Source organism: Chelmon rostratus, chromosome 5 (genome assembly GCF_017976325.1).
Source record: "Chelmon rostratus isolate fCheRos1 chromosome 5, fCheRos1.pri, whole genome shotgun sequence".
NCBI lineage: Eukaryota > Metazoa > Chordata > Actinopteri > Chaetodontiformes > Chaetodontidae > Chelmon > Chelmon rostratus.
The window spans coordinates 16419260-16445036 of record NC_055662.1 but is presented as its reverse complement, the minus strand read 5'-3'; the positions used below and the strand labels follow the sequence as shown (position 1 = coordinate 16445036).

At 42.1% G+C, this 25777-nt stretch overlaps 1 protein-coding gene across 1 annotated transcript; it reads left to right on the top strand.

Moving 5' to 3' along the window:
• The first annotated feature begins 1404 nt into the window (after positions 1-1404).
• loxhd1b (lipoxygenase homology PLAT domains 1b) lies at positions 1405-24263 on the top strand. The gene is made up of 43 exons (XM_041937591.1): positions 1405-2107; positions 3311-3425; positions 3616-3627; positions 3934-4014; positions 4148-4332; positions 4478-4576; positions 4729-4877; positions 5773-5896; positions 6335-6444; positions 6867-7007; positions 7086-7221; positions 7923-8083; positions 8167-8253; positions 8559-8694; positions 8769-8923; positions 9415-9575; positions 9675-9751; positions 9835-10031; positions 10625-10817; positions 10915-11075; positions 11185-11506; positions 12710-12861; positions 13893-14026; positions 14150-14295; positions 14460-14564; positions 14666-14794; positions 14882-15046; positions 16222-16403; positions 16478-16594; positions 16784-16946; positions 17983-18137; positions 18226-18435; positions 18574-18700; positions 19511-19719; positions 19959-20144; positions 20245-20372; positions 20876-20993; positions 21613-21790; positions 21953-22138; positions 22825-22995; positions 23136-23268; positions 23537-23692; positions 23783-24263. Exons 1-43 carry the CDS (start codon positions 1405-1407, stop codon positions 24261-24263), a joined length of 7236 nt encoding a protein of 2411 aa, XP_041793525.1.
• Positions 24264-25777: the final 1514 nt, after the last annotated feature.

The following is a 25777-nucleotide window of genomic DNA, read 5'->3' as shown; positions in this document are numbered from 1 at the left end:
CCTGAGTTTGGCATCAAAGATGGAATTGTGGAGTGATGTGCAACATGCTGACCCAGGTGACGCAGGTGAAGCTAATGCTAGCTAAAACAGCAGAGTCAGTGTAGTTAAATGTAGAAGAAGAGCATCAGAGACCAGATATGTCAGAAGATGGTGGAGCTAAAAGATGAGTGAGTGGCGTTAGAAACATCACTTCAGTGGGGTGTTCATGTTGTGTCAGCTGGATGTATATCTAGGCAGTTGAGTGCTAACAAATTTAAAGATGCAACAATCAGTCGATTAGTCAACTATCAAAATAATCTGCAACTATTTTGATAATTGGTCAATTGGTTTGGATCATTTTTCAAGAAAAACAAAGTCTAAATTCTCTGATTCCACCTTCTTGAATGTGGATATTTTCTGGTTTCTTTACTCCTCTGTGACAATAAACTGAAAGTGTTTGGGTTGTTGAAAAAACAAGACATTTGAGGATGTCAGCTTGAGCTTTTGGAAATATTTCACAGTTTTCTGACACTTTATAGACCAAACAACTAATCGATTGATCGAAAAAATAATCAACAGATTAATCACCAATGAAAATAATCATTAGTTGGCCTAAGCAAATTAGGAAATTTAAGCCAACACGTGTGTTTTCTGTGGGTTATGCCACACAGAAAGTTAGTTAAATTATAAAAGTAACAGTACCAAACACACCAAAATGTTTACATCTTTACTTCTTTAATTCTGTTCGTTATCACTCAGCCATAGACTCAAGAAGTCCCACTTTTAGGTGGATAAAAGCATCTTAAATTACTGCAATACCTTTTCTTGGCAACCAACGATTATTTTGATTGGTGATTAATCTGTCCATTATTTACTCGATTAATAGATTAGTTGTCTTGAAAAATGTCGATTAGTGTTTCCCACAGCCCGAGATGACATCCTCAAATATCTTTCTTTCCCCACAACCCAGTGATATTCAGTTTACTGTCATAAAGTAAGTAAAGTACCACAAAATTTTCATATTTAAGGAGCTTGAATCAGTGAATTTTTATCTTTTTTCTCAAAAAATTACTCAGACAGATCAAAATAGTTTAATTGTTGACTACTAACCAATTAATTCGTTGCAGTGCTAGAATCTTCCAGCAGCTCTTTCTTTCACAGGGAGGGTCTCTTCCTCTGGTCAGGTGACAACAAGCAGATCATCATTTTTAATGAGGCCAGAGCACCTGCTGCTTTTGTGGGTCAGGATTAAGCAGCAGAGAGGGGCTTCCCCAGCTGCCTGCCAAACAGCAGTCTGTCAGCTCTGACCGCAGCCCGTCCGGCCAGCAGGTCACTCCTGCAGAGACGCCGGTCAGCTTAATCAAGTTTCACCGGAACGCACAGGAATCGGCTACAGTTACCAGGAAGGTAGTAAATAAATTAAAGATGCCCACAAAAAAGAAAAAAACAAGACAGGGCGCAGAGGAGGAAACCAAAGATGTAGATGACGAAGACTCAGAGGATCAGGAACCAAAGCCCAAGAAGAAAAGTAAGCCGGTCAGTGAGTCAGAGGATGCTGGACGATTGAAGAAGAAGAAGTTTAAAGACAGCGATGAAGAGGGATACAATTCTGATACATCAGGGCCTGATGTGAGGAGCTTCAAGAAAAAAGGGAGAGATAAAGAAAAGGTCAAGAAGAAGAAGAAAGCCAAAGAGGAGAGCGGGGATGAGTTGAGCAATGACTCGCAGAATACTGATGAAGAGGATAACAACAATGGCTCCAGGAGTAAAAAGAGAGGAGCAAAACTCCCTGATGTGATTGAGACCACTGAGAGAGGATCAAAGAAGTCCCTGGTCAAAGACAAGATGGGGTCGAAGGATAAAAAGTCCAAAGGTGAGGACAAAAAATCCAAGAAGAACTCTGAGCAAGAGGAGGAACAGGCAGCGGGGGACGAAGAGGAAGGGAAAAAGAAAAAGAAAGACAAGAAGAAGAAAGGTTCGGTGAAGGGAGATAGTGATGAAGACACCAAGAAGACAAAAGGCAAGAAGAAGAAGGTCGAAAATTACGTTGAAATCTACGAGAATGAGCTGCGCAACTACGAGCCAGAAAAGGTGGAGAACTACGAGGATGAGTATCACAAAAAGAAAGGTAACTGCAAACTGCCTGCATCCACCCGTAAGACGTGGAGGAGACAGAGTTAAAACAGCCTGCACAGAGAGCATGTTGATATGTCGTTCATCTGATTTAAGTTCTGACATGTGACACCCAGAGCAGACGTGAATCCTTAAGTGTGACTACAGGAGTCGGATCGGCTCCAGCATGAATGTCCCTGCTGTACGCTTTGGTTGGATGTTCATGGTAACATTACACCGGGTGGAGTCGTATCCGTGTGCTGTCAGTATCTTATCTTCAGCCTACAGTTATATGACACCTGTCACTCACTCATCTTCACACGGGGTGGTTTCACCGTCCTCTGAAGCTCCTTCCTGGTTCGAACGCCACATTGAACATTTATCTGCACATACACGCACACACACACACACACACACACACACACACACACACACGTGACAGTCAAATCAAGGGAGAGTTCAAACTAAACCTTTTGTCAAATATATTTGCCAAGTCTCTTTATAATTTTTTATTGTTAATGGAAGATGTTTTCTTTCTTCACTCATTGAACAGAAATTTAGTCTGTACATTCAGTTTTATGTTTTTCAAAGCGTCCCAACTTTTTTGGAATTCCAGTTGTACTAAAGAGTTTCAAGGTGCAGTCAGAGTTGCAGTAAAACTGAAGGTAGTTGTGATTTAATGGAGTTTTTTTAACGAGTGTGTTTAATTTAATGTGAATTGTCGCATTAACTATCCATGAATAACTGCGCAAAAGACATAAAAAAAATGATTTCTGCCGCCTCCAACCCATGAATAGATTCCTTAACTACCCATGACACTATCTCTTTCTTTTTAGTGAATAATAAATCTTGATTAACACACCTACACTCACCCACACAGGTGTTTTCACTCACTTCGCCTGGAAAGACCTCTCTCAAAACTGTGTGGGCGCGCACAGGCTGCTTTACTGACATCTCTGACTCCTCAGTGAGCTCTGCTGCACCTGTTAAGGTGCTCGTCTACGAGTGCAACAAATTAAGATCTTAATGATTCACAGTGGTACATGAGAGACTAAATATCCGGCTTCTATTATCGCTGTGTATCACCCTGTATGTTTACTACTGTACCTTACTGCCCTGCCTCCACGCTGCTTTAACACACTTTCTCCTGGTGTAATCACACAATGTGACTCCTTTCTAAAGCACGCTTCTCTATATGTTGTGTCATTAAACCCTCCAGTGTATGAGGTGGTGACTATCACTGGCGATGAGAGAGGAGCAGGCACTGATGCCAACGTGTTCATCACTCTGTTCGGAGACTATGGCATCACTCCCAAAGTCCACCTGGCGAGCAAGTAGGTCCTCTTGAAACAGTACTGGGATTTAGATGCAAGGTCATCTGTTGGGATGAAAGTGAAAGAATTTAGTCACATAAAGAAGATTTAACTTATTTTGTTTATTTTATTGCCTCAGTTGTAACCGTAGCCAGCTAAGCAGATTCTTGTGCCTGAACTGAACCTCTGTGTCCTTTCTCCTCTTGAACAGCACAGAAAAGAGGTATTTATTTCTCAGTGCAGTGGTGGTTGTGAAGGAACGGCTGCCCAGACGACTAACTGTGTGCTGTGTGATTTTGGTGTTACATTTGCAGCCAGTTTGCATGATCTGATTTGCTGCATGACTTTGTCAAACATTTGCAAGGCTTTATTTCTTCATGATGTGAATGAATGTGGAATATTTGGTTGTTTTTCGGAGATTTACTTAAAACTTTCCTGTTTGATTCTTTTGCATTTGAAACATTTCATAAGTGAAAATAGGATGAAATTGTGGGTGGCCCTAAAATTCTTTGCCATTTTATGATTTCAGGAGTCGCACGGCCTTCGAAAGAGCCAAAACTGATGTGTTCAGAATAAGAACTCACAATGTTGGACCTCTGAAAAAGATAAGGTGCGTTAGACATTTCATGCCTGATCCAGACCAGCACAGATCAAGCAGAACAGATGATTTGTTTCCTCCCCTGAATTTGTTTGCGAGAATGATGAGACTTGTTTATCCGGATGTTATTCTTCTGTTGCTTCAGGATTGAGCACGACAACACCGGTATGAACGCCAGCTGGTTCCTGGACAGGGTGGTGGTGACGGATGTGATCAGGCCTCACCTGAGGTTCTACTTTGCCTGTAATAACTGGCTGAGTAAGGTGGAGGGAGACAGCCTTTATGTCAGAGACCTGCTGGGTAGCATGGACCCCATGGACATGCCCAAATGTATGTATACACAGATGAGCCTATAAGCATATATATAGTAGACTATAGTAAAGTATATATTCACACTGCATTTGCTTGTGGTTGTGTTTTTGTGTAAAGTTCTTTTATTTTATTGCTCTTAAAACGTTTGGTCTGATTTTTCCAGATAATAAGTACGTGGTGAGTGTTTTCACTGCTGATATAAAAGGCAGTGGAACAGATGCAGATGTCTTCATCAATATCTTTGGGGAGTTTGGAGACACAGGTAAGTCACATCACAACAGGTAACACTGTTTGTCTCACAGTGTTCACATAATGAACTTTCTCCCAAGGTTAATTAATGCAGCCAGTTATTTTCCACTTGGGTATAAATCAGGATTTATCTGATTTAATTTCCAAATTGTTTTGTTATTTAAGGTGAAAGGCGCCTTGACAACGACAAAAATAACTTTGAAAAGGGCGCAGAGGACAAGTTCACTGTTGAGGCACCAAACCTGGGCAAAGTGAGGAAGATCACCATCGGCCACAACAACAAAGGCTCCTCAGCAGGATGGTTTGCTGACAAGGTCAGAAAAAGACACAGATCAATGAAGTGCATTTAAACTACATGACATTAATGCTTAAGCCAGATAACTAAAGACTAATGTGCTACTTTCAGTTGTTACATCATGTGCAACTCAGGGTTTTACTGTACTTTACTTGGAGTCTTACTGCACCTCATTCTCCTCAGCTCTGCCTCTGCAGAAGTACTTAAGACATGTGATCCTCCAATTTCCTCTCAGTCCTCTCATCTGAGACTCCTCCAACACGTACAGTGTGCACAGAGATGAGTTCACTCAAACAGTCGCATGCACACGCACGCAGACACATGTCATCATCCTACCCTCCGTGTAAAGGGAAACCGCGCCTCATTAAGGGATTGGCTTACACCAAACAGACAGATGAGTTGGTAGATTTGTTGGCGAGTGCAGCACAAACTGACACCAAAGATCAGCAGTGACAACAATGATGAATTTCTTACTAATTTCACATGTGGTTCGCTCACGTTTGCTCTTTTTATTGCTGCTAAAGTGTGTTTAAGCTCATGATTACAAAATTATAATATTATTAATAATATTCCAACAAAGGCAACCTGTTGTGTCTTCTGTCTTTCTTTACACTTCTACAGTAACTTTTCTGTGTAAGATGATACTAGGTCAATAATGTGACCTATATTTATTACTAAAGTGTGAAATTTAAAGTGCAATGGTACATTAAAAGGTAATGAAAGACACCACTAATCTAAGTTTTGTGACCCATAACTGTAATAACTGTTGATGATCAGTCACACTGACTGCCCCTGCAGCTTCATCTCAAAGAACGTTGTGCTGCTTCACTGTCACTTTTAATGGCATTTTGTGTAATCATGTACATGTTGGCCATGATTACATTCTTATGTTCTTATTTTTCCTTGTCCTGCAGGTGATTGTGGATGATCTGGGAAACAAAATAGTGTACGAATTTCCAATCAGTCGCTGGTTTGCCATCGATGAGGATGATGGGAAGATCCAGAGGGACGTTTTGGTCGGAGGGAGCCAGCCCACAGGTGAGGAGGACATTTGTTAATGAGGCTTGAAAAACCGCCTTCCATACATCTGATTTTTGGATTCCTCCAAAGGAAACCTCATGTTAGTGAATGCAATTATACCAAGGAGAAAATTAACTCAATACTTGGATGCTTTCCCTGAATTATTTGCCCCAGTTTGGAATAATTGATTTGAAACACATTGCATAAGTCAATAACATTTCTATTGCCAAGGAACAGCTAATTTGCTGTTTTATAACTTTTTGTTCAGTCCAAAAGGAAAAATGTGTTTTCTGTCCAGCTTGCCAGAGGCTCGCTGTGTGATCATTAATTCTTGGGTCAGACTATCAATATTTAGATCTGGTTGATCTGGTTCCTGCTCAGCTCCTCTGGGAGTATGGGTGTCATGAACCCGTTGGCAGAGCCTCTGATAGCCCGAAACGTAACTGTACCCTCCAGGTATTGTGTACAACGTCCAGGTTGTGACAGGAAACGTCCGAGGTGCTGGGACCAACTCCAAAATCCACATTGTGATGCACGGCTCGAAAGGCATGAAGAACAGTGGCAAGGTAATGGGAAGACTCACAAGACACAGAGCAGACAGCTTGTACTTCATTTAAAAAACAATGGTAGTCCATTAGCTTTCACGTGGAGGAAAAAGAGTTGTTGTTTTGGTGCTAATAAAGAAGTAGCCTATCGAGCAAACTGTGTGGGAAGTTTTGGTGCATCTTTATCTCTCGATGAGTCTCTTGTGCTTTTCTTTGTTTGCTGTGCCATCGAGGATATTGATGTACAATCTATTACCTAGAGTACTCACCCTAACAACAGTCAGCTAGATTTTCATCTTCACTAACACAGAATTCATGCTGCAAATGAAAAAATCCTTTCAAACAAACTTCCCAGCATGCATTTATTCAGACCACTGATTATGAATGTCTGAAGCTTATTGAATCTCTTCTGGGTATACCTTTTCTTCCACGATTTGATCCAGGTGTTCTTGGCCGGAGGAAAGTTCGAGCGGGGCCTGACAGACATCTTTAACGTCGAGATTTCTGCGCTCCTCAGTCCCCTCAGCAGAGTCACAATTGGACATGACAACGAAGGAGTCAGCGCTGGGTGGTACTGCGAGAAGGTACGATGTGCATGCACTCATGCACTGTGTGCGCGTGAGTCTGTGAGTTAATTCACCTGAATCAATGTTTTTTCGCAGGTGGTGGTGTACTGTCCTTTCACAGGCATAGAGCAGACCTTCCCGTGCGGTAAATGGCTGGATGAGAAGGAGGGAGACGGGCTGATAGAGAGAGAGCTCTATGAGATGGTTTCACTCAGGCAGAAGAGACAGAAGAGTGAGTTGAATGTCAATAGTTATGGCCAGTCAGCAGCAGCAGCAGCGGTAAATGCTGTCATTTTCACTTATTATCTCCTGACATACTGAGCAAAAACACTCACAACTGGATTCAAAACTCCATCATGTTTATCATACATTTGCATAATGACTCAGCAGGCAGTCCACCTTCATTCTGCTTTGTAATTTTAGTGTCTATTGCTTGTGAAATGAAGCCCAATATCTCTTTTAAAGAAAAGTAAATGGTGAGTGCAGTTGTTATGTGCTGTATTTTGTTTTCTTCTGGTCCACAACCATACTCAGCAGAATGTATGCACTAGTTTGTTTTGTTTCTGTCGGATTTGGAGAGTCAGTCTTCCTTCATCTCCTCACTTCATTTCCAGTCACAGTCACACACTGTCACAGTTGGGAGCTGTCCGCTGCAATCGCTCTCTTCAACATTATACTTTCTACCCTGAAAATGATGCAAAAACACCATTTCAGGTGCTCCACTGAAATGTTGTAGGAGCAGAACAAGTCAAACTGGCAACACTCTTGTCGCTGCTGGTAAAGTGTGTAAAAAAAAGGCACTTGAACTTTCTCTAAGCAGAACAGGGGAGGGGAGTTCCTCTCAGTCACAGTGACAAACAAATGATTAAGATAACGGCACGCCAGAAATCTTCAAAGCTCCTAAAACAAAGGTGATGATTTGGTTCTGCCCAGAGCACCCCTGGTCCCTGTGGATCTGGACGTCAGACCTGCCCGGCGCAGGAACCGATGCAGACATCTCCTTCCAGGTGTACGGATTGAAGGGCAAGAGTGACGAGATCAGACTGGACAACAAAACAGACAATTTTGAACAGGGACAGGTGGACAGGTTTATGGTAAGTGTCCCGTATTGTTAAAGTGTTAAAGATGAGAATGATTTGGCTTCAGGGGAAACTTTCATCTTGATGTGATCTTACAGGTTGAGCTGGCTGATCTGGGAAAACTGACCAAATTCCGTATCTGGCATGAGAAGAGAAATCCTTTTGCAGGATGGCATCTCAGTAAGGTGAGGAAATCTAATATCTCATAATGTTAAAGTAAATAAGCTCAGTTTGCAATTTACTCACATGCACCCTGCTAGTGTTTGATTGACAACTAATATTTTTATTTTATATTTCCATCATTCAACCAAGAGGCGGATGTAGAATATGTGCGTTTTTACATATCTTAGAAATTAAGAAAGACAAGAGTTCAGAGGATTAAGCTTTGAGTTTTCAGATTTTTAACACTTTGATATAATGATAATCCAGACACCTCCTCACATATCAAATCAAACAAGCTGTCCAGCATTGTTTCTTTTTTCCCAATTAGGCTACTCTGATGAAGACATTAACAAAGGAGAAGTATGTGTTTCCGTGTGAGCGCTGGCTGGACACAAATGAAGATGATAACGAGGTCGTGAGGGAGCTCCCTGCCTGTGGAGAACTAATCCCTGAGCCGCTGCCCTGTATGTACCTGCATTTACCAAATAAAGCCAGAGAAGCATACAACTCGATTAAATTAAGTTATTCTCTTCTGCAGTGATCAAATACAGAGTGACGGTCTGCACGGGGACTGTCGGCGGCAGCGGCACAGATGCATCCGTTTTTCTAAATCTGATTGGAGACCAGGGGGACACCGGAGATCGGTGGCTGGTCAACTGTAAAAACAATGTCAACAAGTTTGAGAAAGGAAACGTGGGTACATTCAGTACGTCTGCAGACATAGAGAAATGTCAGGAAGAAAATCCTCTGCTTTGTCTTATGAAAAACATTAAAGATAGTCCTTTCTCTTTCACACACTGGAGCCAATCACTAATCAGTGTGTTTTTAATTAACCTGATTAGCTTACCTGTCGCCCGCTGCTTACTGTTTCTGGTGTTGATGCCATTGATGACAAATCTGGATATCTGGGATATGCTTTGGACTGATTATGAATTTGACTTTAGGCTTTGACTAATGGAGGCTGTCATCTATGCAGTCAAAAATCTTTAATATGCTTGAATTAGACTCTCCTGATGGTGATACTGTAATGCATCTGCCATTCTGTATCTGCTGCACAAATACTAGAAACAAACAAACAATTACAATGGCTGTATCAGCTGATTCACCACATATCCCTCCAATATAAGAAGCCATCAAAATGTGATGTGAAATCTCACTGTTTGTTTGTTTTTTGGTCTTTCCAGTTGGATGAGTTTATTGTGGAGGCTGTGGCCATTGGGCAGGTGCGCAGGGTGAGGATTGGACATGATGGCAAAGGTGGAGGCTGCGGCTGGTTCCTCGATAAAGTGGTCGTGAGAGAGGAGGGACAGGCTGAGGCCCACGCCGTAGAGTTCCCCTGCAACAGGTGCATTAGCCTCAGTGTGAATACAGAAAAAGCATGTGCTGAACTGTTGTTACAACCACTGGTGTGCGTATGCAATAAGAGTTTTTGTTCATTGTGCAGGTGGCTGGACCGCAACGAGGATGACGGTCAGATTGTTAGGGAGCTGGTGCCATTCTCGGATGGACAGCGTCTTTACAGTAAGTTAGAGGAATGTTGAATTTTATTTTGTTATTTGAATTTAAGCTCCTCTGACGCTCATGCTCGTGTCTGTGTGTGTCAGACGTTAACTATCACATCGCGGTGAAGACAGGTGACATCCCTGGAGGCAGCTCAGACTCCAACGTGTTTGTCAAGCTCTACGGAGAGAAAGGCGACACCAGTAAAATGCTGCTGCTGGTGTCTGCCAACAACCTGGGGAACTACTTTGAGACGGGCCGCGTTGACATCTTCACGGTGGAAACCTTTGATATTGGACAGGTGACACGCCGGGGGCAAAAGCATGTTGATTTCTGCCATTTGATGTCCTATGAGAAGCTTTGGAGATCATTTCTAGAATGATTGTGGAGTTCAGTTCATCTTAGGTTCACCCACACTGACAGTATATCCTGCCAATGTGCTTTGGAAGAAATGTCACATTATTACATTCAATAATTATGTTACAAGAGTCATCTAGATGTGACTTAACTTTGTAATCTGGATGACTGAATTCATGGCTTTTGTCTTTCGTGGGAAGGGGTCCAATCTGCAATCATTTCCCAATTAAATAACTCACAGGTCACAGGCATTTATTGGCTGTTGGAGCTCTAATTTCAACTGTTTTGATGGTGATTGCGTGATGATGATGATGATTTAAAGTTCCAGATGTTGGCACGTTAATGTTGCCTGATAAATGCCTGTTTTCTAAAGGGTGATCAATCTATTGGTGGACAAGCTGGGTCCAAGCATGAAGAACATGCTTCTGTTCTATATTAACTGATTTTATAATCATGTCTTGGCCTCGACTTCTCGGTCAGTGTGATTAGAAATATCTCTCACATTTAAACAGTGTCATCCATTTCATCTCATGCCAGATCAACCGTCTGATGATTGGCCACACCAACGAAGGCATGCGTGCCGGCTGGTTCTTGGACAGCGTTCAGATTATGGTTCCAGTCCACGGAAAGCATTACATGTTCCCCAGTCACCGCTGGCTGGATGAGGATGAGGCTGACGGCAAGACAGAGGTGGAGATTTACCCAAGTGAGATCCTGGACATGGAACAACGTAGGCGACTCTCTCACACTCTCACATGAGCACACACGTTTTGAATGTATGTGTTTCACAATTTGCAGTGTGTCCTTTGTCGATCTGTATTTTCCAGTGATTAATTATGAGATAACAGTAGTGACCGGAGATGTGACGTTTGCTGGCACCAATGCCAGTGTGTTCATCCAGATCTACGGGGACAAGGGAAAGACAGAGGTTATCACGCTCGAAAGCAGATCCAACAACTATGAGCGGGACACCACAGAAATATTCAAGGTACTTGAAAGCTTGGACTGTTTTCAGTCGCTCCAAAATGCATCTCAGTAGTTTAATCCAAATGGTAGATTTTACATTTGGAGTTGAAACTGTGGAAACTCTTCTCCAGATAGAGGCCAAAGACGTGGGGAAGGTCTTCAAGATCCGTATCGGTCACGATGGCTCAGGGATCGGATCCGGATGGTTCCTGGAAACAGTGGACGTCAAACACCTCATCATGGCCTTGGTGCCCAAGGAGAAGAAAAAGGACGACAAGAAAAAGAAGAAGAAAAAGAAGAAAGACGAGGACGATGAGGACGAGGAAGGAGGAGAGGAGATGCAGGAAGTGGTGCTTACTTACCACTTCCCCTGCTCGCGCTGGCTGGCCGGGGGAGAGGAGGACGGCGAGCTGGTGGTGGAGCTGCTGCCAGAGGATGCAGAGGAGCTGGAAAGTATGAAATAAATAGAACAAAGTGTAATGTTGCAGAGAGAAGTGTTGAACGTCTGAGTGCCAAACAGACGGAGTCAAACATTTGCATTTGTGTTGGGTGATTTAAATTCCCCGCAGTTAAGCAGCACAAAACAAAAACACTGACAGTCTAACCTGTCACTCCCTCTATCAGCACAGCAGCATCTGCACTTTTTTCTAATATTTGAGATATACAGTAATAGCAAGCTAACTGCTAATCCCAAAATAGATTAAATACCACCTACTGCTCAGTGGAACTGTTATTTATGCACATCTGAATTCAGCAGAGATGAATAACTCATGCACTGCTGCATGAACACACTCCTTTAACAAAGCACAACCACTCATGGCGTGAAAACAGCTGGATGCCTCCTTTAAACATGATCCACGTTCTGCAGGCTCACGTTCTGCAGGCTGGATGCCTCCTTTAAACATGATCCACGTTCTGCAGGCACATGTGCACAGCGGACATTATTGCATGTGCATGAACATAATATTCTCTCAACTTGTTGACTCGTGTTCTTTATTATAAGAATATGGTGCGATGAATCCTCTCACACTGAAGTTTATTTCAGGCCGAGTAGCTGCTCAAAGAGCATTTCCTTTTTCCTGTAAGTGACGATCGTGTCACAGACAGATTAGGCTGCACTAATATTATTAGTATTATTGTAGAATTAGATTCCAGTGGTGGCTGCGTGGGATTGTCTCCAACTGCAAAGTATTATAAAGTCAAAATGTATTTAAATAAAATAGATGTAATCAACAACATTTTCCGCTCCAATCCATATTTGCTGGATTTTAGCTTTTAAAAAACAACATTTTCACTGCTGTCAAAAAACTGTTTGCTCTCCCGCATACTAAGAGAGGCACACACTGTTTTTACTGGGGCAGTGCAGCAGCAATCTAACAGCACCATAAATTACATTCATATAACCACAATAACATTACAACATATTGTTAATGACAGCAGAAGTATGTATATGATCAGCATGTGCACCGACACGCATAGACAGACTAGTTTTTATCTCCAGTTGTAGTATTTCCATTATGTTTTGGCACGTGTTTTTATCTTGTGCCCAGTGTTGATGTTGTGGACATGCATGGTTTGAACTGACACAGTTTCCTGCCCGACATACGTGACAGGTTAAAGAGGTGTTAGTAATTCATCCCTTGTATTGTCTGACAGTCAACACCTATGAAGTGTGCGTCTTCACTGGTGACATGCTGGGTGCTGGGACCGATGCCAACGTCTTCATCAATATTTATGGAGAAAACGGAGACACCGGAGAGCGCTATCTGAAGAACTCTGACAACCTCAACAAATTTGAACGCGAGCAGGTATGATGTGTGAACAAAGAGATGACCACCACTTTTTAAATCAGCCACAGATACAAGAAAGGAATCACAACTATACATTTCCAGGGTAATAAAGCTAGAAATGTTTGTTTGAGCCTGGATCTCAAATACAAAAACACATTTCATTAGGGCTGTATAATTATACCCAGTTTCTTGAAAAGGTATCCTGCTGAATGCAGCCAGTCAAAGACTCAAGCACTTGCACACAACACGAGGTGTGGGTGGGAGGGTATTCTGGTCGGATTACAAGCTCTCCTGCAGGCAAGCCAGCTGTGACTGAGAGGAGCTATGAGGAGTCCTCTGTGTCATTGAACCTGTCCTACTTTTACTCATTACTTAATCCACACCTGTGAATTATTAATCCCGACATTACACCTGGCTCTAGGAACACAAAGCTCGTGTCCACAGACAATTAGGTTTATTTCTTCCTGCAGATCAAAAGCAACAGTGGCCTTTTGTCATTCAGTGACAGGGATGCTTGCTCATCCACAGAGGAATAGGTTTAATTGGACAAGTGACTGAATGCAAAACGCTGTTGCTGCAGCCCTGATGGATGTATTTGGACGTTTTGAGAGGTGGTTGCTCTGGAGCTTTCGATAGTATCACACAATCCTGCCCTGCCAGGTGGAGTTTGTCCAGTTGTCATGGAAAACTTAGAGGATAACAGAGCAACAGAGACTAATAGTGGTCTAAGACAGATACCATGTAATCACGCCATCCTGATTTTGATTCCAGCGGGGAACATTTCTTCCATTCAGAGGTGGAAAGTAGCTTTAGGACAGTTTTGAGGTATCTGTACCTCCCTTGAGTATCTCAATTTCATGGTACTTTATACTTCAACTCTGCTGCATTTCTGATTGACAGCTTTAGCAGGACTTCTTCCACCACTTGCTTTATGTTATCAAACATTTCTCTCTCATCCTACATTTCCTGTATATCTTCACTTTGAACTATCAAAGAGAAAAAAGTATGGTGTGAAACAGAGCAGCGTCTCCGCTTGCTGTTTTTGGCAGGAGGATGTTTTCACTGTGACAGCTGTTGATCTGGGTCCTCTGAAGAAGCTGCGAATCCGCCATAACAACACTCACTCTCATTCATCTTGGTACCTGGATCGCGTTGAGATAGTGGACACAAAGGATGACACAACGTAGGTGAAATTCATCTGTTCAGTTACTATCACTGTACGCTTTAAAGAGTAATAACTGATACTGATGTAATAGCGTGGTTTCTGAGTTAGAGAGCTGATCAGAGGTGTTTCTTGGGCGTATAGGTACTATTTCCCCTGCAATCGCTGGCTGGCTGTGGATGAGGATGACGGACAGATAGCAAGAGAGCTGGTTCCTGTGGACGAGGCCTTCATGAGGAAGGATGAGGATGAGGAGGGGACGGGCGCCACTCTGGGGCTCGAGCAGAAATGTAAGAGTTTCAAAGCTGGCTCATGTCTGAGTAGAGGAACCAGATAAAGGGTTTATCTAAATGCTGTTGACACATGCAGGTGCAGGCAAAAGCAAAGAGCATAAGAACTCATAGCGTGAAAATGAAGTGGATGAAGGCACTGACTCCTTAAATTCATCTTGCAGCCATGTCCACCACATACACTCTCAAAATCAAGACCGGAGAAAAGAAGTATGCTGGAACTGATGCCAACGTCTTTGCCATCCTATTTGGTGAAAATGACGACACAGGTAGGGTAACTCGCCGGCATCCTGGCACTGTTGTGCCAGCCTCATGCTGTATGTTATCAGCTAAATGATACTAATCTGAATTTGCAAAACATCACTCACAGGGATGGTCAACCTAAAGGCTTGTAAGAACTATAAGAATAAGTTTGAGCAGGGGATGATCAATGAGTTCACTGTGGAGGCGGTGGACTTGGGCGAACTGGAAAAGCTTCGAATTGGGCACGACAACTCAGGTGGGGGAAGAAAACGCTCCGCAGTCTAAAAATAAGCAGCCACTGAGATAAGTAACCCTAAACTGAATGACATGTTTCCACCACCAGGGGGTTCGGCTGGTTGGTTCTTGGACTGGGTCGAGGTTGACGCCCCCTCACAGGGCCAGAGACTGCGCTTCCCTTGTGGCCGCTGGCTTGATAAAGGAGAGGATGACGGGGCGATTGTGAGGGATCTGTATCCCGCTGATTTACAGACTGAACTGTACATGCCATGTGAGTGAAGAGCCAGTGGAAGAAGTGCTCGAATCCATTAGTGAAAGCAGCACTGCACTGATTGAGAAACCTTCCTGTAAAAGTGCTTCATGCTAAATTTTACTCAGATAAAACTGTGGAGGCATTAGCAGTAAAATGTATTTAAAGCACTCTATCTAAAGAAGGGTGCTTGTTAAAGCACTGACTCTTTGATGCTTTGGTGGCCTGCCATCTAAATTTCACCACCGCAACAGGACTCCGCTTCTTGGTTTACACATGAAACAGCCCAAAATCACAGCGCTGCAGTCGTAGATACTGTTGCATTCATGTTGACTAGTTTTATTTTACGTTTTAACAAAAGAAATAGAAATGTCCCACTTTCTTCTGCAGCAGGCAATCATCATCTAAGCAAATTTAATAAATGCAAAAATTTAAAAGAAAATACAATAATTATAAAGACAAATCTACATTTCTATAGTATTATGGAATCTTGACAAATATATAATCTTGTAATTGGCACAAAAAATGGCTCAAACACTCCAGCCCCTAATCTCTAATTCCGTGGCAATTATGAATTAGAGCAACCCCTAACTACGGCCATCAAATTCAAGTGCAGCATTAAGTGCATTTACAGTATGCAAAATATTTCTCTGAATAATAATAATAAACTTTGTTCATATAGCACTTTTCTTAACAATGTTACAAAGTGCATTACAAAATAGAATAAAAATAAAACCAGATAAAGCAGATAAAATGATAAAAAGGTCAAGGACATGAACACAGGGAAAGAGAGACAATAAAATGAACAAAAAGTGAATATGGAATAAAAACAGTATAAATAAAACATATATCAAACATTTCCTAAAGCTTTCACAGAAAGAAAAGTTTTGCGATGAGATTTAAAAGAGGATAGAGACTGATTTATGGTGGAGATCAATACTAAAGTCTAACAAAAGAAAGGCTCAAAGTGTCAACACCAATACAATTAAAAGTCATGCATACAAATACTGCATATCCAAAGTACCCAACAGGATACAAGATATTCACTGTACTTTAGTGCTTGAGTCGCTGCAGTTTAAGACTTTTCTCTTCTCAGAGTCTCAAACATGTGAAACGTGTTGTTTGATTATATATTTGCATTTCCCATCTTGTGTCAGTCAACCACACCTGTTCCACCTTCTCCTTTGGTCTTCCAGTTGTGCCGTATGAGATAAAGATATACACCAGTGATGTGTTTGGCGCGGGAACAGACGCCGATGTGTTCATCGTCTTGTACGGACAGAAGGGAGTGTGCACGCAGCAGAAACACCTGTGTGTCAACAAGAGAGAGAGACGCCTGTACTTTGAGAGGGGAGCTGAGGACATGTTTATTGTGGAGGTGAGTGGATTTGGACTGTACACCCTCTGAGGCAGCGGCTGCAGCTCTGTAAACACTGTGTCGCCTTTTCCCAGCTGGAGGATGTCGGTGACGTTATAGAGAAGATCAGGATCGGACACGACAACAGGGGCACCAACCCAGGGTGGCACCTGGACAGAGTGGAGATCAGACGACAGCTCAGGAAAGGAAAGGTAGTAAAAATCCACCCGAGGTTACACCTGCGTAGATAAGCGTCTGTGCCCTCATTAAATTATTAACAGATGAATAATGTAACGCCGTTTGGCTCACACTTCTCAGAGTCAGGTACACTTTTCTTCAGTCTCAGACACACAGCTCGGCCCAGTTTGGGGATTTTTTTTCTTTTCTTTTTTAAACGGTAGGGTTCAGAGACAACTATTTTCCCATGTGAGTGCTGGCTGGCCAAGTCTGAAGACGATGGGGAGACGGTGAGGGAGCTGGTCCCCTCGGACATCATCACAGAGAAACTCCTCAGGGATGGGAAGCTGAAGAGGACTGAAGTCGAGGTGGAGGATGCTTTGGAAAGTAGGTTTACACTGATTTCGGTGCTGGAATGTAAACTAAGTATGTGTACTCATGTACTGTTCATCCATACAAAACATACAGTCAAGTAAAGTTTTTCTATTTCATGCCACTTTATACATTCACTCCACCACAATTCAGAAGGAAATATCGTAGTTTTTAGCTTTAATCACAAGTTACTTTTTACCACAAGATATGATGCACTAGGTTAAACTAGCAGTAATTAAAATAGCTGAAAGTAGCTCCACCTCAAGTAGCTACTCCAGCAAAACACTATTACACATAATATAACACTCACATGGTCTTTTTTCTGCAGAATGTAATGTGCTATGTACTTAAAGTCAACAGAATCTATTTTCCTGATAACGCATCAACCAACAACAGCAACGCAACTCCAAATGAATGATAATGTTGCTTCATAACTGCTGGATGTATGAATAAGCATCAGCTGAAAAGGTGATGATATCTTAGTGTTCACAGCCTTTTTCCGTTGTCTCCAAGTAGCCAAAAAGTTACTGCAGATTTAAGTGGCATTCTGTCAGTTTGAGTAAAAGAATTAAGTATTTCTTTATTAAAGTAATGGTACTTTTACTCAATTAGAGGAGCTGAATACTCCCATGTAAGATATGTTCATAGTTTTGCTTTTGCACTTTTTATTGATACTTTTATTTCAAGGGGATAATAATTACAAATATTTTTTAATGACACTTTAAAGTGTAAATGCATTTTGTTCTTTTTTTTTTTAAATATGAAATAGGTCTCAAGTCATATGAGTCAAGCCTGGGCTTTTCTTGTTTAGTAGACAGAACAATTTATAAACCCATTTTTCTGAGATATCATACTTGAATAAATTACCGTAATGCATGAACACACATGGACTATTAGACCGGAAGCTGCTCAGTTCATATAAACAGGGAAATTCCAGAGCACACCAGGAATATCTCAATTTTCTGGTTCAGTCGTTTGTAATTACAAATCAGTGAGGAAGCTATGTGTGTCTCTCTACTTAATGCATCATTGACTTTTTCTTCCGTCACAGCTCACACATACAACGTGTCTGTGCGGACAGGTGATATGTACGGAGGAGGAACCGACGCCAACGTTTTCCTCACCATCTACGGAGACCTGGGAGACACGGGAGAACGCAAACTCTCCAAATCTGAGAACAACAAGAACAAGTTCGAGAGAGGAGAGGTACCTGAGGAAAGGTGTGATGCGTTATGTCACGTGGCCGCTGCCGTCTACAGGTATCAAAACGAGTTATATTCTCTTTGCCTCTCAGGTGGACAAGTTCACTATCGAGGCTGTGGACTTGGGCCAGGTGTTTAAGATTCGTATTCGTCATGACAACTCCATGATAGGGGCCGACTGGTACCTGGACCAGGTGGAGGTGCTGGACGTGGAAACAGAAGAGGTGTACATGTTCCTGTGTGAGCGCTGGCTGTCTACGAAGAAAGAGGACAAACGCATAGAGAGGACCTTCTTTGTCAAGGTTTGTTTAACTTGTGGTTAGAGACACTGCCATGTTACTTCCTTCTTTGTCTTTGATTTCCTATCAGCTGCTGCTGCAGTGAAATTAGCTGTAAGAGGGATGTGAGTAGATTATTTGTCTGTGATGTGTCTGGTTCAGGGGTATGAAGGTGAGAGAAACACTGATCCAAATTCCAAGAAGATGGCTCAGGCCAAACTGGGGCTGGACAGAAATGCCAACAAGAAGAAAAAGAAGAAAAAGGCGGCAGTGGTGGAAGAGGGTCCAAGTAAGGCGGCAAAACTATAATACATGTTTCTCAGCATGGGATTTGTGTATAAGAACAACAAAGTGTTTCCATGCAGCAAAGACAAAACATAAAGGAACACTGACAAAACCCTATAAAATCTAAAAACTCTGAAAGTAAAAGTGCAAACCTTCAGAAATAATTTTAAAATATTTGGTACGATTTTTCAGTTCACAGCTTTGTGTCACTAAATTTTGAACCAATTAGACAAATTTAAAGAAGCATCTCAACATTGTGGGAAATATGTTTTTTTTTCTTGCCAAGAGTAATATGAGAAGATTGATACCAATCTTGTGTTTGTACGCTAAATATGAAGCTACAGACAGAAGAAGGGTAATGTTGTTAGCATTTAAAACAAGAGGAAAGAGCTTGCCTGGTTCAAAGGAAGACAAAACCGCCTACACACACAGTAAAAGCTTACTGATTAACACATTATATCTTGTTTGTTTAATCTGAAGAAAAAAATGAAGTGTTAAAACAACAATTTATGGTTTTGCAGGGAATAATGTCGATTATATATCTATAGGACTATTTCTTGGCTTTAAGTTGTGGCTTTCTGGAGTCTGCTTTTTGCCTGCTGATCTCACGGTGATGACGTCTGTGTCTGGAAATGAGATACGTGTTAATTAGTGAGTTTCAGAGGTGCTGGGAGGTGGATTTTGTTACCCTCAAACATGTTTTCTGTGAGATCCAATAAGCCTATTTCCAAAATGTCAAACTATCCTTTGACTTAAAAGAAATGTAAAAGAAAAAATAAAAGCCCTCTTTAACTGATTCCTCTCCTCTACCCAGTCATCCCCTATCACTTCACCTTGTCCACGGGGATGGAGCGCGATGCCAGCACCACAGCCAGGGTCTATGTCATCATCATCGGCTCCAACGAGGTGGAGACAGACCGACTGTGGCTGGACCTGCCGGAGGGGAAGAAGTCCTTCACAGCTGGCACCATGGAGCACTTTGTGTCTTATGGAACTGACGTAGGAGAGATCAAGAGGGTGGAAGTGAGAATCTGGGACTCTCTCTGTTGCTAAATCTGTGAAACTGTCTCCTCTCTGTCTCCTCGGATGCACTGTTTTTAAAAATTTAAATAAAGCCATTCAAGCTCAGCAATAATTAATTTTAGCTGTGCCTTCTGGTACCTAGATCAAACAAAATCAAATGATATATCAATTCCCAGTTCTGCCCTCCCCCTCTTCCTCTCCCCCTCTTCCTCTCCCTCCTCTCTCTGTCTCTTCCTCAGCTCGGCCATAACGGTGTCACACCAGAGAGCTGCTGGTTGGTGGATGAGCTGTCGGTTGCCGTGCCAACCAAAGGTATCAAGTACATCTTTCCATGTAAGTGCTGGCTGGCTAAAGACAGGGGAGATGGTCTGACTGCCAGACTGTTCAATGTGCTGGACTCCAGCACGATCAACATTATCCGCAAAGTGAGTCACCAAACCTAAAATATGAAACCATGGAAAACATTCAGTTATCTAAAGGCAGAAATAATCTCTTCTAATCCATGTTATCTACTGTATATTGTAGGTTATTTATTCGGCCACGGTTGTCACAGGTGACACTCAGTATGCAGGGACCGATACCAACATTTTCCTGACGGTGTATGGAGCCAACGGGAGCACAGAGGAAATGCTGCTGCCCAAAAATGAGGACAGGTCAGTCCTCCTCCTGCTGATCACTCTTCATTAAATTAATAGTTCTGTGTTTGGGGTTGCACGCTTATTTGTTTTCTTGCTGAGACTTGAAACAGCTGTACTCGAGCATCCAGCTGTTAAAGCCAAAAAAACAATAAGACACTGTACGCTACCTGCTCAGTACCACACGGTAGACACAGTGAGCGAAGCACTTACCAGTTGAATACTCAGATATTTCCCTCAAAGGTTGGTGGAGACAAAAACAGCTAAATCAGAGAAAATATTGGACTTCAATTGATCAGGAGGTCAGAAATACGACTTAAAATGAATGACAGCATTGTTCTATGACTGCTGCATGTGTAAATCAGAACCTGGTTCAGGTGATGGTAGGTGGATTTCGTCACCTGTGGACAAAGCCAGCCTTGCTAACTGTTTCCAGTTTTTGTGTTAAGCTACGACAGTGCCTGCTGGCTGTAGCTGGATAGTACAGGTTTATTCATATGTATGTTGTTTCCATCATTTAGGTTTGAAAGGGGTCAAGAAGACACATTCAGTCTGGAGATAGATGACATTGCCCCCCTGAAGAAGATCAGAGTCCGGATTGATGGCTCTGGAAGTCGCCCTGACTGGTTCCTCGACAGGGTAATATAAGACTACAAGGCTTACTCTCCATGGGATGACTTTTTAACAGCTATTAAAATACAGGATAAAGTCATAAAGAATGATAAAAAATCATTTGCAGTGGCACTATAGCTGAAAATCCTTTTAAGATCACAGAATGTGTTATTGCACTGACTACAGTTATAATTAGTTTGTGATATCAACAGGCTTTAATTTCAGATGCTACAGCTTGTTAAAGGGGGAGTGCAGCAACTTTATACATCAAAATCTGTTTTTATGACTAAAACTGTTGTTTGAAAATTGCACCCTTTCAAATCATTTCAACATACAAATTAATAACTGTTTAGCCTTTAACTTGTATTATATTGATTCTGTTCACGTAGAAATGAGTTACATTTTTCAGTATGCTTGGTACAATCATAAAATATAAAATACTATCTGGTAGTTGGATATAAATGCAATTCAATCACAATATAAATCAGGAAAACCACAATTAGACATCTTCCTGAGATCATCTGGCCCCACAGACCACTAATAATAGTCTGTTTCTGTTGTAGCTTCTGCTGCAACTTAACAGTGACTTTAACCAAGAAAACATGTGACCTCTACATGTGAACATCTGCAAATCAAACGCTTTCAGATCCTGATGCGGAACCTGACCACAGAGGAGGTGTATCTGTTTACCTACGAGAACTGGCTGTCGAAGACCAAAGGGCCAAAGAGGACGAAGGTGTGCGAGCTGGCGGCTGTGGTGGACGATGAGGAGATGGTGGAGAAAACAACCTACATCATCCAAGTCCAGACCAGTGATGTTGGAGGTGGGTGACGTGAGTTCTGCACAGGATATTCAAGCAATGGCCTCAACTATCAAATGATATGTTCATGTGTAGTTGTTTTTTTATTTAAATAATAACAGCCGTTAACATTATCAGTGAAATACGAATGTTTGTTTTCATCATCAAATACCTCTGGTATTTCAGGTGCCGGCACTGATGCCAATGTGTTTGTGATGGTGTTTGGGGAGTATGGAGACACTGGGACGCTGCCTCTGAAGGAAAGCGCCAACAGGAACAAGTTTGAGCGGAAAATGAAAGACGTGTTCAGATTCCCTGACATGCTCAGTCTGGGCGAACTGTCCAAGGTCCGAGTGTGGCATGACAACAAAGGTGAGGAGGAAAGATCGGCCCAACAGACAGAAAGCAGAGGCTTTGTTCTCTAAAACAGCAGAATTTACATCGTGATGATTTCTTACAGTGATGGTGACGGGTTGGCTTTTTGTTTTAAAAGCTTGTTCGCATACAGTCTAGTTAAACAATAAGTTATGTGAGGGAAAATATTACAATTACTTGTATTCACAACTTTCTTTATTTGATTTTTAAAGGAAATTCGTTAGTTGACTATAAATCTAAAATATCTGAACTCCCATTAAGCATACTACCAAACTACATAAAGAATATTAAGACATTATATATAATCTGCTTATTCCCTGTCAGTGTCTTTCACGTTCAACACCACTTTCATGTCTGTATGGCAAACATGGAGCCAGTAGCTGGTTAGCTTATCTTATTTTAGCTAGCCTGGCTCTCTCCAGTGAAGACATTTTCCAGTACTAACCCCCCCCCCCCGACACAACAACATGTTGTTTTTACACCATGGTTTTTTGTAACATGTTAATTAGTGAGCTTTAGAGGTACTGGTAGGTGGATTTTGTCACCTGTGGACAAAGCCAGGCTAGCTATTCATCCCTGTTTCCAGCGTTCATGCTAAGCTAGCTCACCGGCTGTTGGCTGTAGCTTCATATCACGGGATTGGTATTGATGTTGATGGACTTCGGTGCTCTCGCTGTAAACAGGCCCCGCTCCAGGTTGGCACCTGGAGTACATCGACGTGAAAGACGAGGCCATGGACCAGACCTTCAGGTTCCCCTGCGACCGCTGGCTGGCTAAAAATGAAGACGACGGGCAGATAATGAGGGAGCTGGCCTGTGCCAACAACGACTCTATAGACCTCAGTGACAAAACCAGTTAGTAAAAATGGAAGTCTGTGGGCATAATTACAAGCTCTCTAATTGTCGCAGATGAATGACTCGCAGCTAATTACAACCATTTGCCAGATGTGGAATGATTATAGCGCGACCATGTCTGTCCGTCTGCATTGCCACAGAATATGAAATTGCCACAACAACTGCTGACACAGACGACGCCTCCACCGCGGAAAACGCCTGGATCGTGTTGGAAGGGAGGAAAGCCCGTTCCAAGGAGTTTGTTCTTGAGAATAAGAAAAAGAAGTTCTTATGGTAGGTCTTCAAAGAGAGTCTAGGTGCCTCGGCTCACGGTGAAACCCTATTATGTGGCCTTACATAATCTCCTGCCTTTCACATGTATTGTTTTTCTACCCTCTTTTATCTTGTAGCTTCACTTTCTGTTCTCCGAGTCTCTGCTCTCAGGAGGGCTAATCCCATGAGACACACAAAAGAGGAACTCTCAGGCAGACCGGCCAATTTAACCGTTCGCTGCTCGGAGTAGTTGCAGTAGTTGTGACTTTTTTTCATTGCCCTTTCGCAGCGGTGCCACGGACACGTTTGAGTTCTCGTCCAAGCACGTGGGGGAGATTGCCGGCATCTGCATCGGCCACATCACGAAAGACGGAAAGAAGGTGAAGAATGAAGCTTTCTGGCATGTTATGGAGGTGGTGGTGACAGAGAAGGAGCTGGGAAACAAGTGAGCGGAATCTCATGCATCCCACGTTATGTTACATAAAATGTCACGCTGATGGTGTTGATGTGACTCTAAACCTTCACTCCTGCTTAGGTATTTCTTCCACTGTGATGCACAAATCCCCCTGGCAGCCAAAAAGGACCAGTTCCTGACATTTGAGTGCTCTAAGTCCGTCGAGAGCTTCGCCAGCAAAGTCCGCAATCTGGTCCCCGTCAAGTATGAAATCATCGTCATCACCGGGGATGTGAAAGGGGCCGGCACAGACGCCAACGTTTTCATCACCATCTATGGCGTGAACGGTGACTCAGGCGAGCGTCACCTGCGCCAGAAGTTTCGCAACCTTTTCGAGCGAGGGCGAACAGACCGCTTTGTGCTGGAGATGCTGGACCTCGGGGAGCTGCTTAGGGTCAAAGTGGAGCACGACAACAGCGGCTCCAACTGTGGGTGGTATTTGGAGTGCGTGGAGGTGACCAACACAGCGAACTCAGTGACTACCATCTTCCAGTGTGGAAAGTGGCTGGACACCCGGAAGGCCGACGGGCAGATTCAGCGAGTGCTCTACCCCAAATATTAAGGCGGTGGGGGGCGCGTGAAACAAAGAGTGGGTGAGCGTTCTTTTGGAGACTTTCTGGTCAGTTGTTTTTTTGTTTTTTTTTTACTGCATGTCAGATGAGCTTTGAGACGAAAAACATTGAAGTTAACAGACCTGAATGTAACCTTATGTCACCTTTTCAAAGATAACACATGGGTTTTTTTTATAAGTTTGTGCCAACTGCTCAGGTTTCCCCTCTTCTAACTTCAAAAAAAAGCTATTTTCTACCATCTTGTACAATCTGAAAAAATAAACCTAAACAGACCTGAGTATTGCCGAAAGCAGATAATCCAAAGTAATAAACATTCAGTCTCAGTTGGTTCTCTCGGTTTATCTTTTTTAATCATGTCCAGATTAGCACATTTTTGGGAATTGAGGTTGGACACAAATCCATAACACACACTAATTCAAGGGAGGTTTGAGCATCTATTGCCATCATACTGGAAAAGTGGCAAAATACACTATACTCAAAACAATCAGTACAAATATGAAAAATTTTGAGTGTGCTATTGATGCACAAGGGGAATGGAATAGGTGCTCACAGCTGCAAAAAAAAAAAAAAAAACTAATTGTGGATAGTGGTGAAACAGCTGTAATAAGATAGTAAGCAAAAATATTAATTTGAATAACAACCATTAAGAAAAACATTTTGCTGTCTCTGAAATTCGGTTGAATGTGGCAGTTTGACTGACATCCAACAGAGATGTGTGTGTTGTATCGTTTTCTGTTAGTATCAACAGTGATGATTTCTTATACATTAGCTGCAAGTAATTCGCAAATAGTACACATTATATAAAGTTTTGACATAGTGTGGAATTGGGACACAGCTTAGAGCATCGTGTTCCTTACTTGGAACATTTTAGTTTGCTGTGACTGCAGTTGATGTCAAGCTGCATTGGAACTGTAAATATTTGTATTTTAATTCCAAAAAGAAGAAATGTAAAGCAAAAAACCAGCAGTAAACAGGCTAATGTGACTTAAAACGAGACCAGTTACGTCCATGAAGAGCCTTTACAGCCGATCTGACAGAAATGCCACAATTCACACTTTATTACAATTAAAGTGTGACAAGGAGTATTATTTTTTATTGTTACTTTGCATATTGTCTTGGGTTAAAATTGCACAGTCTATTAGGAATTGATTTAATAATAAAATCTATGAAGTTTGTCCAATATGCACAGGCTCTGTCTGGGAACTCAGTTAGGAAAATGTTCACATTCATTTTCACGAATCCAAATTATAGCAACAGATAAAGGATGTTTGAGGCTATACAATGATTATATATTGGCCAATATTAATTTATTAACAGCAACTCTTTCTAAATTATCCCAAGCATGTAATCAGTATTTCTGTATTGCAATTACTTGTTAATAGCTGACATACTGACACACATGTCTGCAAGTACAAGTTAATTTTGTCCAGTATATGCACTTCAAACTGTTGACAAAAATAGAAATGTTGTTTCAGCAGGGTATTTTTGAGGTAAATGATTTGAA